The sequence below is a fragment of the Taudactylus pleione genome, unplaced genomic scaffold (assembly GCF_031769625.1).
Source record: "Taudactylus pleione unplaced genomic scaffold, aTauple2 ptg000012l, whole genome shotgun sequence".
In the NCBI taxonomy this organism is placed as follows: Eukaryota; Metazoa; Chordata; class Amphibia; order Anura; family Myobatrachidae; genus Taudactylus; species Taudactylus pleione.
Window position 1 is genome coordinate 17,828,458 of NW_028284415.1, and position 17,724 is coordinate 17,846,181.

Below are 17,724 nucleotides of genomic sequence, written 5' to 3' on the forward strand. Positions count from 1 at the left end.
ATAGCAAAGGTTAGTTGGCAAATTCAGTAAAGTTTTTTCCTTTTATATAAACTGGTAAAAAATATATTAAACATACTTAAACCTTCCTTTGTGACCATGGTTTCTTGTGTGTACATGTGTTATGCAACCGAGTGCAAGCGACTGTCCTGTTGTTTTCTAGGCTCCTCAGTAGGCTTACAGACAAAACGTCAGGTGGTCATAAAAAAAAAACGGTACCTCCTCATCTCTAATTTAATCAATTTCTTCATATAGACCATTTCAGGCTGACTCCTATTTCAAGTATCAGGAGTAATTGAGTTATTGAAAGACTGTACCTTTAACTGAGCTGCTTGCTGACCAGGCTGGAATCGCATTACGCTTCTGGTAAAACAGGAGATAGGCCCCTCGGGTACAGACCTCATCCTCAAGAACATGTTCCACATTACTGTCATCATAGCTGTACCACCGGGCGTCCATGGAGTTCCTGCAGTAGGCTAGGAGCACATCATCATCATCATCAAGGTTTATTTATTAGCCGCACAAATTCTGCATCACCAGACATTCATCATACAAGTCATAAGGATACAATTAAACATACAGTAGTAACAAATAAACATTATAGCAAAACATGACATGCAACTACAAATACAAATTGCATAAAGTACAAACAAACAATGACAAGTTACACAGAAAATCATATTAGACACACAAACAGAAACAGAACAAAGAACAAAGTAGTTACATTTGAAGTAGGCAAAAAGGAGGGACTAGAGACATAGGGGTATATTTACTACTGTGTAGGCTTTTAAAGGTGGAGATGTTGCCTATGGCAACATCTCCACTTCTAAAAACCTGCACTTTAGTAAATATACCCCATAGGGTAGAGAGGGCTCTGCACGTCTATTACACTAGTAAATATGCTTTGAACCAGTTTGGATCAAAGCATTAGACTGAGGATGCAGGATAACTACAGTAATGCTCCGGATTAGACGCAAATTAATGGTTATGGTGAGGTAACGATAGAAATCTATTTCCATGTATTTTACTAATATTAAAACCACGTGTAAAACTGCATTTGCAAAAAATGCCAGTGGGAATGACGCCTATGTGCGTAATAAATACATAAATATGCCTATAACGAGGACGACACCCCAGCAATGAAAGTTTCACCTGCTTCATCATCGGCTGCACCTTAGGTAGGCGTATACATTTTATCTGTAAGTTCTTCCATGGCATTTATGGCTCCAACCACACTGATAAAAATGAATTTATATTGTATCCTCAGGGTAGCTAATAATAGAAGTACACGGCTGAAGGCATTAAACTAGAAAAGAACGGTGAAGTAGGAGGACATGCTAAAGACAATAAATGAATGTAAAGTAATCTGCTTCTCCAAGTGAAATTACTATACTGTACATAGAATCCTGTATAAAACAGTTTGTGGTGTTTTGTGCAGCAGAAGCAACTGACAGATATGACCCTTTAGAATGGAGCCAGGTCCTGAGAAGCTCAGATGGATTTATGTATCACACTTTAGGGGAAACCAGGTTATTTTAGCACGACGCTCTCTCACCTGTGTAGTGTCCTCCTTGCAAGCTGCCATGATGATTGCAAACTGCATATAGGTCATACAGTACATCCAGCTGCCTATGCTCTAGCTGGTAAGGTGGCTGCTTCCACGATGACCACTGTCCTAAGGGGCCTCTCTTGACCACATGGGGTGCCATGTCCATCCCAGCCAGCGGGAATCGGACCAGTGTGGATAGTTTGTTCCTGCGGCCACCAACTTGCCGAAACCTTTTAAGATGGATAATAAGAATGTCCGGAAGAGTCCACAGACTCAGCTTGACTGTTCCCTGCTGCAACACTTTGCAGTGGGGGCACCTCCAGGCGTCATCCGGAGCCAGCTGAGAGACATAATTAACAAGTCAACTTGGTTACTAAAACAAGTGCTTTTTTTGAAACAATGCATTCTATATTTTTCCATAACAGAGGACAATTGTACCAATAGTGTTTGAAATTTGAGGTGCTGGCTCAGAAGAAACCAAAATGGCTTCAATTAAACCTCATTGGTGCATTTATTAGTATAACAAGAGGACAGGTGAGCTTGGGGTGAGGGCACACTATAATGAACTGTTGTTGTTTTTTCAAAATACTTAATATGGGGCTTGCTGTGAATAGTTACACACTTTGGGCCGAGGGCTTTGTTGCATGTCTATTTCTGATTTAGGAGATACAGCACTTAAAAAGTACAGATGTGTCCTAGCTCATCGGGGGCCAGATGTACTAAGCTGTGAAAAGTGATAAATTGGAGAGTGATAAACCACCAGCCAATCAGCTGCTAACTGTCATTTTTCAAACACAGCCTGTAACATGGCAGTTGGGAGCTGAGTGGCTGGCAGTTTATCACTCTCCACTTTATCACTTTTCAGAGCTTATTACATCTCCCCCTAGTCTTAATACGCCATGCAGCGTGATAAGCGGGCGTGAGTGATCAGTCAAGTCCGATGCAACTCTGCTAGCGTTGGGCCTCTTGTTCGCCGAAAATGTGTTTATTCGCAATGCAATGCGACTAGGATGCACCAGGAGACTGTGCTGATTACTTTGACATGTGACACTTGTATCTCTGTGTGCGACTGAGACTGTAAACGGAACTTAGTGCAAAGAAAAGCTGCGGCCGCTGCATTGTACCACTTTGCATGCTGACTGAGAGGCTAAAAGTCGCACACAGATATACAATTGTCACATATCACATTAATCAGCACACACTAGCGGAGTCTCATGGGACCAGGCGCACCAAGAGTGGCTGTTTGATGCGACTGCAGCAAAGATGAGTGAAGACACGTCTGTAGGTGTAGCCATGGCTCTATCTCTGCCCAGGCTGCTGATAGGTTATATGCCAATATTGAATAGGAAGACATTTATTCAATGCACAGTCTAAAGGGGTGGCCACCTTCAGATAACTTTAACTTATTGACTTTTGTGCATTTATTTTATTATTTTGATCATTTCTATTAAATGTATAATTCTAAGAGATCAAACAAAATAGTGAGGATACAGAAAAGAAATAAGGATAGGTACAATTATATTTAAATTTTGTACAATGAAAGTAAATATATTATATGTTAACAATGATCACAATAGCACAATAGCATTTGCAGCGCTCACAGAGACAGAGAGGGCAGCATGTCTGTGCCTATAGCAGTATCTTTATAAATAAACACTTGTGTGCTACTAACCTGTTCTTCCTTGGTGTACAGCTGAAAGCACTCGTCCAGTGTACAGCTCAGCTGCTGGTGGTCCAATTGCTGATTCCTTACAGATTCATCATCCTGCACTACTTCTTCCTGTATATTCCCGAACAGTCTTGAAGAGGGAGATATATTTCAACAAAAATAGCAATAGGAAAAAAAGAAATGTTGCAATACCCAAGACTGCCATTAGGTGGCAGGCACTGAAAAGAGAGGCTATGAATAACCCTTTCACTGATCACTAAAGAGTATAAAAAAATCTAAAAATCTAACAGCAAGAAAGTAGTTCCTGACATTTTTGTTGACATTTTAAAATGTCAACTCCATAGTTTTTACTAAGTATAAATGAACAGCCGTAATTACCGCTCTTTGGTTTTAGGGTCCCATTCTATAGCCAGCTTTACATGAGGTGGCCCTCCTGTTCCACAGAGTTGCAGAGCCCTGTTAAGAAGGGAGGTCACATATAACAATTATCAATGCTGAGCATTTAACAAGTGCAATGTAAAATTGTGCATTCTACTACCGTGAACACCAAAGTACTTCTGGCTGCTCCACCTGCTTCCCATGTACTTTACATGCACCATGCTCAGTCATTTCCTATCACACTGGTATTCCTTCAGGATATGGTCCACTTACAAAGAGGTTTTATACTTTACATTTATCTTTAATCACCAAATTCCCTCCAATGTATTGGGTCAGTGTCTCAGCGCTCACATACAGTCAGGGTCACTAATAGCCAGTGCTGCAGGAGAGATCCGATAAAGCTGCTATAAATATATATAGCCTGTTGCTGATGGAGCACAATACTCAATTTAAGGAATGAGGGGACAATGACATTTTATTTATTTTTTTTGTAAATTTATATCACATAATCCCAGGGCCGTAGCTAGGGTGGTGCGGCCGGTGCCACCGTACAGAGCACAACAGCCCTGAGGGCAGAATACCGGCCGCCCACCTCATTCTCTCTCTCTGCTGGCGTTGGGCAGTCGCTTCTTAAAGTGCAATGCGCGGCCGCGGTGCCCAGCAGTGTACAGAAGGACAATCAACAGCCGCCGCTTCCCCCCCTACATGTGACACAGAGAGGGGTATTCAATATGAAACGTTAACTTCACTGTCGAAGTTAACGTTTCATATCAGAGTTTTTACCTGCGTTAAAGTATCAGGCGCGCTCCCGCTTACACACGTATTCAATATAAAATTAACGAAAACGGGAAACTCTGAAGTTGGATTTGCGTAAAGTTACGAATTTTTCCTTAAAAAAATTGTAAGACCCCCCTAAAGTAGTAAAAACATGGGGGATCACTATGGGTACCCCCGTTTTAGCCTTTAATTGAAAGTCGGGGATTTAAATAGCCGCAGCAGGTGTTTTTTTCCCGACATTGAAGAAGTGATGCAGAAGAGCACTTAGGTTATTTTTTTCGTTTTTTTAAGTAGTCCCATCAAATTTGGGGTACATGAAAATGGGTACTAGCATATTTTTATGTCCCTAAAGTAAGTTTTTTAAAATTCTGCATTTGTGCACCTGCCGCTAATAATCTATTCTAGAAAACACCTGCCGCATACTTGCAGAATAGCCCTGAACCTATTGTTAAACAATTTTTTCCCTTTTTTTTTTTTTTCACCCCAATTTTTAAATTAATTTTTTGGGGTGTCCCTATTTTTATTTTTTTTGACACAGTTCAGTCAATGTCAGTCCCAGGGGTGCAGGCTATTTTTTTTTAAGCCTGCACCCCTAAACCCCAATTCTGCACTTTTTTTCGACACCTATTCAATGGTGAAAAGTTATCCCCGTTTTTTATCAAAGACTTTTCAAAACTGCGATAAGTCTTTGAAATTGAATACGGTGTAAAACTAAAACCTGCGATAATGACGTCATACCTCCGATATTAACGCAAAAACGATGTTATCGCACCCATATTGAATACCCCTGAGAGACTCAATCTGAGTCTCTGCCTCCCGAGTCCCAGCTACCTAAAGTCCTACATCGATTGGGACAGGAGAGACGTCATTACGTCATGACGTCTCCCCCCCCCCAAGGCTGCACAGTTCCTTGGGTGAAGTCACTCTGAGGAGCTGCTGCTTTTGAGTGAGTCAGGCAGGGAGCGGTTCGCTGTGCAACAAGTGGCGCGGAGCTGTGTGGGCAGTGAATGACAGAACCTGCCAGGTGAGGTCCAGTCCAGTGTATTAGAGACAGGTGAGGGCGGTGGGGCAGTGGTATCCAGGAGCAGTAGCTAGCAGCCTGTCCCGGCCTTTGCCACTCCTGTGAGTGAATGACAGTGAAAGCTGGGAATAGGCCCAGGCTGGGTTATGCTGCCTGTGCCTGACACTGATTATGTGATAAAAAAATATATATAATATATATATGTGTACTCTTGGCTTTTTGTAAAATATATTTAATATGAATTCTGCTGCTCTCACCAAATTAATTAAGCTCAAATACGGGCACTATAAAAATCATACCCAGTGCATCCATAATATCACTATCGATATGATTTTTATAGTGCCCGTATTTGAACTTAATTAATTTGGTGAGAGCTGCAACTCCATGTGAGATTTATGTATTTATTATTGTTGTTCTGTTAATCTGTCTATATATAGAATTCTTATTAAATAAATATATTTTATAGAAATGTTATAAAAATATAGTTATCTGGACTATGTTTTAATAAATGTGCCAAGTGGCTTATCCCCTTGTGATTGTGCGTGTTTTTCAATGCTCTCTCGCTCAGGCCACCAAAATGTCTAGTTACAACTCTGCACGATCCATGCGCACAAGTTCAATCAACAACTAAGCAAGGTGTGGCCCCTATGATTAGTACAATGCACAAAAATGTTCTCTAAGTTCCTAAGTACAGAAAGAGATCCTCAGCCATAGTTTATTAGAATGCACAACAAGAACATATAATTGTATTTATTACAATCATAGCCAGAATAAGATTTGATGCAGTTTATTTGGTGCTTCCTGACCATTTCTAATACATATCTAGTTGCCATATACTATAGTAAACGCAGCCCTGATCACAATGTGAATTGCGTTCTGTATCTATATAAATTAACTAAAGTGCTGAATGGATGAACTGTGGAGAATTTGCAAAATATACAACTTGCAGAAAGTAGTTCACAAAATAAGAACATTGCAGTACCCAAATTAACCATTAGGTGTCAGCCACTGACCGGAGAGGATACAAATAACCTTTTTACTGCTGAATTCAAAAACAAACCTCGAATCAGCTGAATGAGCATTAAATTAATATGACAACATGCAAGTAGATCCTGAAATATTTCTAGGTCTCTAAATCTGGCATTAGCCAATTCATTGGTATACTGAATCTGCAGCTAGATTTCAGGATGGGCAGCAATACCTGGGATATAGGTGTTACATAGAGAATTCACTAACCTGCCTACAGCTGGGTGCTGGAGAGGCCGCGAATCCTTGGACGACAAATAGCAGCTACTCACCGGCGCCCCCACAACTCGAATATGGAAGAAAACTCCTCCGCTCTGCAGAGAGAAAACAGAGCTAGCAAATTCCTATGAAATGATAACAGGCAGCAATGACTTCCATTTCCCCCTTCCTCTTATCATATAATGAGCCCTCCTCCCCTTCTCCTCATTCTGCCAGCATCCACCTGACCACATTGCTATAATCCCTGCATGATGCTGAGCTAAGCCTCAATCTTATAACACAGATATCCAGAAAACCTGTGTGACGTAACAGAATACTCTCAATGCTTCCTCTTATCCTTTAAATGCAACACAACAGTCATATGCAAATGTGAGATAAAGTATGTACATGTATGTATGAATATCTCCGTTCTAGGGACATCACCAAACACATACACATACGTCAGACTTACATACAAGGTACTTAAATACATAATAATAGACTGACTGAATGTGGTTATATATTTTTTATGTGATGAACAACCAATATCATATGATCTAGTAAAGAATGTAATACAACCAGCTGGCTATGTGAAGTGGTACCAGTGAGAATATTTATTTCACATCAGCTCCTGAATCACAGTTTTTTTTTATATGGATCACGGTCAGTTAGGTCACAAACTATCCAAAATATAATTACTATCTACACACGACAAGTGTTTTATCAATAATGTAATGATTGACAGCAGAAATCCTCTCGGAGTGGAAAATACTTGCTATAAGCATCTATATTTAAACCAGCTCTTGCATGTACTGATCCTCTCCCCCCTCTGACTTAAAAGCAGATCTACTACACACTATTTCTTGTACTGTTTTATGGCAGCGGAGTACTTTAAACTATCTTATCTCCTGCTGTTAAAAGGTAAAAGGACTGTTTGAAAGCAAAGAAGTTTTCCTATCTCTATGTCTAGGCCAGGAACATCAAGAACATGAAATGGGAAAGAAACTGAGGTCAGCTTTGGGGCTTTATTTATGACTATTATATTAGTAGCAGCTCGATGTGCGTTCCTTCCTATGGGGCATGACCCATTTGCCGAAACTGGCATTGATGCCAAGAAACTTAACTGACAAATCAACTATGTATTGTAAGCATGATAAAATTGTTCTGTGATTCAATCAAATTTTAAATGTCTAAAATAGGTTTCTATAATATTATGATATATTTTATAATAATTTGCAAATAAGTTTTGTGTTGTTTAAGTTATTTTTCCCCAGGCATGGGACCAGGAGCCCTTTTCTGGCTGGCCCAGGTGCACTGAAGCTGGGCCTGACTTATAAGGGGCCAGTCTTGGCTTTAGTGTTCTTCCTTGAGCCAGGGAATAGACACTGCTATAAATGGCCTGCTGCATACACCCGAGTCATGACTGGCTCAGGTCCCTGCCAGACAGGGTGCACAGCCAGTCAGGGCAGGAGGATGATCCATTCCTCCTCCTAACAGTACAGCTGGCTCACCTCCTGTCCCTCCCATGCCCTTCCTATTTCTGCTATTCCCTCCCTAGGCATGGACTAGCTGCTCTTCTATGTTTCACTACATATGGAACTTATGTCTCCCACATCAATCACCTGAACAGTAGCCTAGCAGGTAAATGCTGTGGTATTAATATAGGTTATTAATATACTGTAGTGGGGGCTATTAATGGTTTTGTAGTGGATGTTATTGAAGATTTTGTAGTGGCAGCTATTACATATTATGTAGTGGTGGAGGGGGCTAGTAAATATTATGGAGTAGAGTTACATGACAAGGGGAGAATGGTGGGGGATCATGGAGCAGATGTACTAAGCTCTGCAAAGTGATAAATTGGAAAATGATAAACTGCCAGCCAATCAGCTTCTAACTGTCATTTTTCAAACGCAGCCTGTAACATGACAGTTAGGAGCTGAGTGGCTGGCAGTTTATCACTTTCCAATTTATCACGTGCTAGAGCTTAGTACATCTCCCCCCATATGGGAAATGGAGTAGGTAATATGTCACAATATTCCCCCACCATCCTCCCTTGGGGGGAAGGTTCTTCCATTGCACACAGGCCCACTAAATTAATAAAATGCCCCTGACAGAAGTTGTTTATTCATAATTATAGACTTGGATCTATTAATTCCTCATTATTCGAGATCATTAGTGACCTACAGTATGTTAACATTACAATTTCTAATTCATCATAGTAGCTTTTTTTAATGCATGAAACACCAATCAGTAGAAACAGGCAGCTTTTATGGCTAGAGAGAACTCCACACCGGTGATAATAACACCAGGAATCATGGTCCTGTATAGTAAGAGGTCAGAAAGGATATTTTATATGCAAAAATATTGTACGGTATGTTCAATAGTAGATTATATCAATTCCAAAATATGTCACAGAAAAAGCATACTCGTGCTAAACTAGTTCAAGAAACAATTCCATAGCGATAGCAAAGAAATAAAAAGTTAAATGGAATATACTGCTAAATATAAGAATCTGTTAATAATAATAATAGTGTATCCTAAGATATTCCCTTAAATATATATATTGATTTGCCCAAAAGTACTCACAGTAGGATGTGCATTGTTCCTCATCAAGTAGCGAATCTTTCCCATAATGCATTGCTCCAGTTGATCCCAAGACATTGTCCTATCTTCCCTCAACACCATCGGGGGACCAAACCTGCACAGAGCAAAATGTCAGCTTCACACTTAGGGCTCTATTTATTAACATTATTTTTACTAAAATAAAGTGAAAAAGGGTGTTTTCACACCCTTTTCACATTATTTTAGTTTCACCTGTAGTTATTACAGGGCAATTGGAGAAGAATTAGTAAAATTCTACTCCAACCCCTAATTATCACTTATTTTTAGTAAAGCAGATCGCATTTCCCATAATTGTAATGGGAAATGTGATCCGACCATAGTTACTAAAAATAAATTGTAAAAAAATACCGGGGGAAGCCCTGTGATAATAACGTCACCTGGAGGTGGCGTTATCCAGGGTCTCCCCTGGTTACCGGACTCCCACTCTGCTCTAACGGGGAGAGCAGAGGCGGGAGCCGGTACCAGTAATCAGCTGTGTGGTCTAAACAGACCGCAAGCTGATTGCTGTAAAAAAAAGAAAAAAAAAAATTGAAATATTTTTTTTTTCCTTACCTGAATCCAGGGACCGGTGATCAGGCCTCCGGTGATGGCTCCTCTCCGGTCAGCTGGTCTCCCACAGTGCACTGCTGCCCGGTCATCAGGTTCGTCGCGGGGGTCCGCGATCGCGGGGGGCGGGGCTTAGCATCGGTGGGGGGTAGCAGCGACGTTGGGTCGGTGCATGCGCGGGCTCTTAGTCGCGGTATTTTTTCCGAAAATACCGCGACTAGAGTGCGGATGGGATCCGCAGGGACAGAGCTTTATTGCAAGCTCTGTCCCTGCAAGGGATTTATAGTAAATCCCTGTGATATTGCCTGAATTCGCAATGCGAATTCACTCGGTAATATCACACTACAATCCGCATTCAATATGCGGATTGTAGTAAATAGAGCCCTTACTGTGAACACTGCACATTGTAATATTTATATAGAACGAACAGTGTATAGCGGTGTTTAGGGCAAATCATTTTACCTAATGGCCTGCTGACCTACACCATCCAAGTTGCAGAAAAGCAGCAGCAGTTTAGAGCTGGGGGCCAGGAACTCTGAAGACACAGAAGCTCCTCCAGGTAACCTCGGTGCGTCTGGATCAAAGCAGCGTGGGGAAGAAGGGAGGCTGTGAGGATACCCTGTGTGTGACAAAAAAATACATTCACTACTTTTAAATAAGCACGGCACTAAGCTATTCAGCCCAATGCCAAGCCTGGAATCAGTCTCAGATTGCTCTAGAAAGCTGTGGTTTAAGATTCAGTTTCAATTAACACTTTCTAAAAACACTATGCTCTGAATTGTTTGTATGCCACCACATACTCAGGAGAAAGCAACATACTAAAACAACAGGTCAAGAGGATAAGCTGTGCTCTATATTTGTTTGGCTTAGTCATAAATAAATCTGATTTATTAGAGTCACACAGGAGGGATTTACAGAATAGAAAACTACAGAAACTCAGGAATTAGGGGTCAAGCAGAAAGTTAGAGAGCAGCTACCATGAAACCTGCAGGATAGACACCACCATAACACATTTTCACCAACTACTTAATTGCTTGTGTGACACCTGCAGGAGAAAGAGCACAGACTTCTATCAAACACTAATGGAGCATACACACGGCCAGATTTGTCAGATCTGTCAGATGAACGATTTGAACAATTTGAACGATTTTACCAAAGATTTGAACGATTTGAACAATTGAACGATTTTTGACTGCATTAAAATGAATGGAATCGTCCAAGTCTGACTGCAAACACATCAGATGTCAGATATCGTTATGTGACAAACGGGAATGCGCATCGTTCAAATCGTTCATCTGACAGATCTGTCAGGTATGTCAGATTTTCCTTCAGATATGAACGATTGAACGATTTTTTAAATCGTTATCGTTCAGATCTGAAGAAAAATCTGACGGTATGTATGCACCATAATAGGTTAGCTGTTTTACTGTTGGTCCGAAATGCTCCAAAGTGCCCTTTTATATGTACTTTAATTGAAATAGTGAACAGCAGTATATTTATCAGCATTAAGTGACATCATTGTGACATATGTGGCCTACTACAGGCTGGTAAACTCTAATCTAATACCCAAACGCAGCATTTTCCATCCTTATGCAACCAGTCGCAGTACTTCAATGCCCTTCATCTCCCCCAACACAAGATCCCATCTTTCTGCCGGTCACCTGCTCCAGAGGTGTGACATAATTGTGTGACATAAATCTCCCGCTCCTCCTCATGCAGTCTTGGTAAGGAGGAAAGTGAGTACAGGGGAAGGAAGGTGTTGCTCAAAAGTACAATAGTTTTTAGCAAATAATAATAATTTGTCTCCATGAGCCAAGTCGCTCTTTCTCTATGTGCCTCAGGCAGGAAAGATGTAAAAGAAAAAAAAAAGAGGAAGAACAACCATACTGTAATGTCAGTGCATGAAACACGTATGTAAAGCTTCAAAAAATAGTATGTACAGGGTGAAGTACGTAAAACCAGCCTGCCTCAAGCCTATAATGCAGGGGAGGGGAACCTTTTTTCTGCTGTGGGCCATTTTGCTATATATAACATTATTCACGGGCCTCGAGCAGGCTACACCCCCTCTGTGTGATGTCACACAGGGGCGGGGCCACAATCGCCGGTGAGTACAGCAATGCCCGTAGCATCCTAAGGATGCTCCGGTGAGCTGTAAGGGCAGCGGTGTGACCGTCTGAAGCGTCCTAAGGACGCTCCAGGCGGCTCTGCTGCATAGATTTTGGCTGCAGGGTGCCATTCTAGGCACACTGCTATCCAGATGAGGCTAGCAGAAAAAAGCTCTGAGGGCCAGTCCAAATGATTCCGGGGGCCTTATACGGCCACGGGCCTGAGGTTCCCCATCCCTGCTGTAATGCAACTGTGGCTAGGGCATTCTCTTGTTGTGCGTGTCTTCAAGGTCAGAATCAAGAGTTTAATATTATAAAAGTAAAAGCAAGTACTACAGTAGTTTCTTAGTTTTCTTTCCTTATAATATTAATGGTACCCTACATTTTGCAGTAAAGCCATGCTTAAGGCGGGGCTGGTTCTAAGTGAATCACCCTGTACTATACTCAAACTAATAAATAAATAAAGACCCTAATGTCTCATCAAATCATGCCTGCTTTATCAAAGGCGTGTATAGGACTTTCATACCTGTTCTACAAGTGCCGGATACTTTGGGTAAGGGCAGGGGAGCCTGGAAGGCATAGACTGGATCTCCTTCAGCAATTGTGTTCAGGTCTTCGTCATCTGAGAAAGATCTTTGGAATCCGCTGGAATATAACTCCGCCAGTATCACCTTTAGGTACAGAGTCAGCAAAAGAGTAACCAAAACAGGACAAACCCCTTATGCAATACACATGGTTATATTGTGCCACTTGCTTTCTTTATTAGTTTGAAAGTTTCTTAAGGCATAGAGAAAAAAGATAAAAGAGTCAGGGAAATTGAGGGGGGGGGGGCAAACTATATAATACTCAATTGAACAGTGAGTACACATAAAGTTAATATTGTACTAATTCAATAACAAACAAAGACAAATTAATAGACTCTATATAATTATTGTGTAATAGCACAATATCCTGGCATGAAACTTAAAGCAGGAACCTCTGCAGCAGCAGAGGCGGAGACTGAAGAGGGACAGTGTGGCTAAAGGACTATGATTGTGCAGTGTTGGTGTATATTTGTGCCAGCTACAGCCATTACTCAGGGGAGAGAAGAGTCATGTAGGGTATGGACATCCCATAGTCTCCATTTCAAAACAATACTTGTCATGGTAACCACATCTAATACAAGTGGCACATATTGTTTTGAATATTGGACTATGGCTACTTTTGTGAGAAGATGGTCAAAAACATATATATGGTGAGAAGGAATAGATGCAAGTTATAAACACAAGGAGCGACCTTAGGTGCTGGAAGAAGGTAGGTCCCAGAACGTTAAGAGTAATCTGTTCAACTTTTCTCCTAAGGTGCCGAACTACTGGACAATTACAGTATGCATGAGCTATATCTCCAATCTGGCCACAATTACACCAGCAAGATTTTGATTGGGACAGTCAATGTTGTTTTGCCAGAGTTAGGTACAGTTTGACAAACATCTCCATAAGATTAGGGCCACTTGCTTGCTTTCTAAAACACGAAAATGCTAAACAAGTACCTCACATGTTTATTTTTGGTGCTCGGAAACATGCGACAACTGTGTGTGTGGTAGGCACCATATTGCTCGCATATGACAAGGCGCTTACCATTCATGAAGTGAGTCCAGTTTGTTAAATGACACAAATTTAGTGCAGCTAACAAAAATAAGACCCAGCTCAGGACACTGAATAGAACAGGTCTCTCTAGGATTACAAATTGGAGCCTGTACTGTCACATTGGTACTAGCGCAGAGGGGATATGTGTTTTAGTAGACATGTCCAATAACATTTTATGTGCCGTTGTGTATTCTAAATGTATAGCTTAATTCCAACTACGGATGTGCAGGCTCGGATTAGTTCGGATTTTCCCGCCAAATTCAGATTTTTCCCAGGTCTCAGAAAGAGGCAAAACGTCATCTTTCATGGACAAACATCATCATTCCTGGACAAAAGTCCATGAAAGATGATGTTTGTCGATGAAAGATGACGTTTTGCCTCTTTCTGAGACCCGATTTTTGACGGGAAAAATCTGAATTTGGCGGGAAAATCTGAACTAATCTGAGCCTGCACATCCCTAATTCCAACGGTGTTTATCTTGATCCCTTCTCAAAACCATCAAAATTAAACTCTATACATATGATTTTTGTGTGGAGCATAAATTACACTGTTGTAGAAAATCAAAAATCTTATTTCTGTTTTAATTAGCGGTGGACAAAAATAAATTACCTGATCGAAAGGCACCTTGCCCTCATCAGCCACCATCTGACGCAGAGATGCTACTGTACCAAACAGGGGCACAGCCAGGCCGATGCGCAGAAACCGTTGCTTCTTGGTTTGAAAAACCAACGTGACATTTAGGGCCCTGGAAAAAAAAGTAAAGCATTTGGGTAGAGTTAAACTCGATTGAATAGACATAGTTTTGACATTAGTTCATACAATGGATTCCGGTCTAACCACTTGTACAGCTTGTCAGTCTGAGATGAGATAGCCAGGAGCTGAGCACCAGTAAGAAAATACGAGGGTGGGTCAATAAATAAGGTAACAAGACCTCTCATTGCATAAATTTGTTCAACTACATAATAGGTATAATCAACAGAATGGTCTTGAGATTATTTTTCCACATAGTCCTCATACTTGTCTAAAGGTGGGTACACACTATACAGATATATCTACAGATCGAGTAATCTGCAGATATACAGTATCTGCAGAGGACGGTTGTTCGTACACACTGAACAACCATCATTTGTGCCTGCCCGCAGGTCCCGGCAACCAGGGGGCGTGGCCCGGCAGGCGGGAGGCGTGTGCCGCCCCCCTCCTCGCGGCTGCCACTGTGTGTGTACGGGCGGTTTGCAGACCACCCGTACACACCTGCCGATGGACAGGTGTTTCTTCAATGGTCCAAAGAGGTGGAAATCACTCTGTGCCAGGTCAGGGCTGTAGAGAGGATAATCCAGTACCTCCCAATGGTAGCGCCGTAACAACTCACACGTGTGGTTGGCTGAGTGTGGCCTGGCATTATCGTGCAGTAATACGACGCCTGTTCGCAGCAACCCAGGTCGTTTTCTACTACTTTCCCTATGCAACCAGCTAATTGTGTCAATAGCGGGCAGCATTTACAGTATCTCCCTTGGTAAGGAAATCAACAAGAAGCATGCCCTTGTAGTCCCAAAACATGGTCGCTATGACCTACTTTGCTGATGGAGTTTATTTGAATTTCTGTGAAGGTGTGGACGATGCGTGCTTCCATGTCATGGATGCATGCTTCAGTGTCACGTGATGCACCCACGTTTCACCACCTGTAACAATACACTGCAGTAACTGCACTCCCTCCTCAGGGTACCGCGTCATGTGCACAAGAGACATTCCCATCCTATTGGTTTGTGAACTTCTGTGAGTTGCTTCGGTACCCAGCGTGAACACTTTTTCTTGTATCACAGTTGCTCATGAACGATATTATGCACAGTTACCACTGAGAGGTTCAGTTTGTCAGCAATATCAATAACTTGAATGCGTCTGTCCTCCTGAATCAAACCTTTAATGCGGCACAAATTGTCATTTGTGGTGGATGTCCTTGGCCGGCTGGGTCCCTGTTCATCTTTAATGTCTACCCTGCCATTATCAAAGGCAGTGCACCAAATCCGGACCTGTTTCCGTGACATGACATTATCACCGTCCACCTCGACAAAATGGAGATGAATTTCAGCTGCTGATGTGCTCTTTACATGCAGAAACCTGATCACACTACGCACCTCAATGTTTGACCATGTTTCTGCCAGCCCCGCCATCTTACAATTGATGTTGGGACAGTATGAATGATATGAGGCGCAGTCTAATGGCCATGAGCCAAGCAGTGATCTATCTGCTCTGGCCTGGCGGGAAATTAGAATGAAATAGAAAACATCTTGTTACCTTACTTACTGAACCACCCTCGCATTTGTATACAGCACTATTCAGCTGCCTACGGAAAGAAACAAAATGGTGATATTTCCATTCCTTATAAAACTTTATTGAAGTGTAGTATATCTAACAAATATATGTAGATATACTCACATGGTAGAAACCACAAATTTACACAGCAAAGTGGAGTGCATTTACAGCTGACCTGTAACCCGTGCACAATTGGGAGCTGCCTTCTTGTGTTATGAACTCATTTTCATAAGCATACAACCTATCAATTCATCAGTATATTTTTGTCTTTAACGGTTAATGGACAATGGCATTAGATTCTTACAGATAACTAGCAATTCATTTTAACATCCCTTAAACATTTGCATTAAAAAAAAGGCATGTACAGTTTTACAGAAAATAATAAAAATAATATACTGAAGTTAATAAGCAAAAAGCTACCAGAATAGTCTTGTGATGGCACATAAATGTGTGTTTAAAGAGCAAAGCACTGATTTGTGAGAAAGGTTCCAATTAATGTGCACATAATTATTCCACACTTGCAACCTAATGAAAACAATTATGCACACAAAAGTAACATACATGGTCAGATAGTCACAATGTCCCCTCACTCAAGAAGGTATGTGCAAGTTGGTGATAGCATACTGGTGCGCACCAGGTTTTTCTTCACAAGCAGAAAAGATAGCAATGTCCTGTCTGACCTGCTTGAGGAAGAACATAGGGAAAGCGATCGCTACCGAACCGTCCCACATTCCACCGGCTGATGGACCTTTCCAGGTGATACAAGTTGATTTCATCCAATTACCACCCTGCAGGAATCTTAAGTATGTATTAGTGTGCAGTGATGTATTTTCTAATTGGGTTGAGGCCTACCCAACGGCCACTAATACTGCTGCATTTACTGCCAAGAAAATAGTTCAGGAATTTGTATGCAGGTACGGTATCCCTAAAATCATTGAGAGTGACAGGGGCACTCATTTCACAGTGTAATGCCAATCAGGGGAGTGTCTGACCAATCTTAGTACTGTTATTGCTAAGAGAGCTGTTATTCCGGATACTCGGGGACGGTGTGGAGGTTTATCGTCTGAAGATTCCTGTATTTGTGAGCTTTGTGGGTCCCTAGTTGATGAGAACTGTATCCAACGGTGCCAGCCTAAATATAACCCGTACTGGGGTGGGTATCCTTTAGAGGATTATCATAGCATGGTAGGCAAAGTGTTAAATCAAACTGATTGCTGGGTGTTTTCACATGTGCCACAGGGACAGCATAATGTAGGGTTGGTGCCATTTCCGCTGAATATCACGGAAATTTTAGAATTACAGAAAGGGAAGACATTGGATGGAAAATTCCTCTCATCCAAACCACCTCATTTCAAACTCTATCAATTCCAAGTAGATAGATCACTTTTGTGTTTAAACATAACTAACCCCAATAAACCCGGGAGTTGGGAAGTGACAGGGAATAATCAGACGATGACCTTCTCACAAAGAGCTGATAATGAGTCCATAAACCATGATCTGTTACGCTCAATTAAATCTAGTGGGAGACATTTTAAGTACCGGTATGCATTGAGTTCCACCAAAGAAATTATTGGTAAGGTACCAGATGGTTATTGTGTTAAAATAATACAGCCAGAGACTTGCATGTACCAGATGGAAGACCCAGAAATAGGATTGTTTGCAAGGGAAATGTGCTTAATGATATTGATGCATACCATTCCTTATGTTCTCCCTGATAATGTATATTTTATATGTGGAAGAAAAGTGTATAAGTGACTCTCCCCGAGTTCAGAAGGTTTGTGTTACCTGGGAAGAGTAGTCCCAGAAGTTATGACCCTCACACATGTTGAAATGTTTGGTATACATAAAAACACACCATCACCATATCTTCACATGCAATATGAACACAGAGGCAAACGAAA

General features: G+C 41.4%; 1 protein-coding gene across 1 annotated transcript in view; it reads right to left on the reverse strand.

Annotated features, from left to right (window-relative positions):
• Positions 1-17,724, reverse strand: part of USP43 (ubiquitin specific peptidase 43) — a 104,616-nt gene that overhangs the window by 5,953 nt on the left and 80,939 nt on the right. The window contains exons 5-13 of the mRNA XM_088468722.1: positions 14,123-14,258; positions 12,415-12,559; positions 10,246-10,402; positions 9,202-9,313; positions 6,628-6,731; positions 3,594-3,671; positions 3,219-3,345; positions 1,553-1,886; positions 315-473 (exon numbers count right to left, since the gene is read on the reverse strand). Of these exons, the coding sequence (XP_088324848.1) occupies positions 315-473; positions 1,553-1,886; positions 3,219-3,345; positions 3,594-3,671; positions 6,628-6,731; positions 9,202-9,313; positions 10,246-10,402; positions 12,415-12,559; positions 14,123-14,258 (1,352 nt within the window). The remainder of the gene's footprint in view (positions 1-314; positions 474-1,552; positions 1,887-3,218; positions 3,346-3,593; positions 3,672-6,627; positions 6,732-9,201; positions 9,314-10,245; positions 10,403-12,414; positions 12,560-14,122; positions 14,259-17,724) is intronic.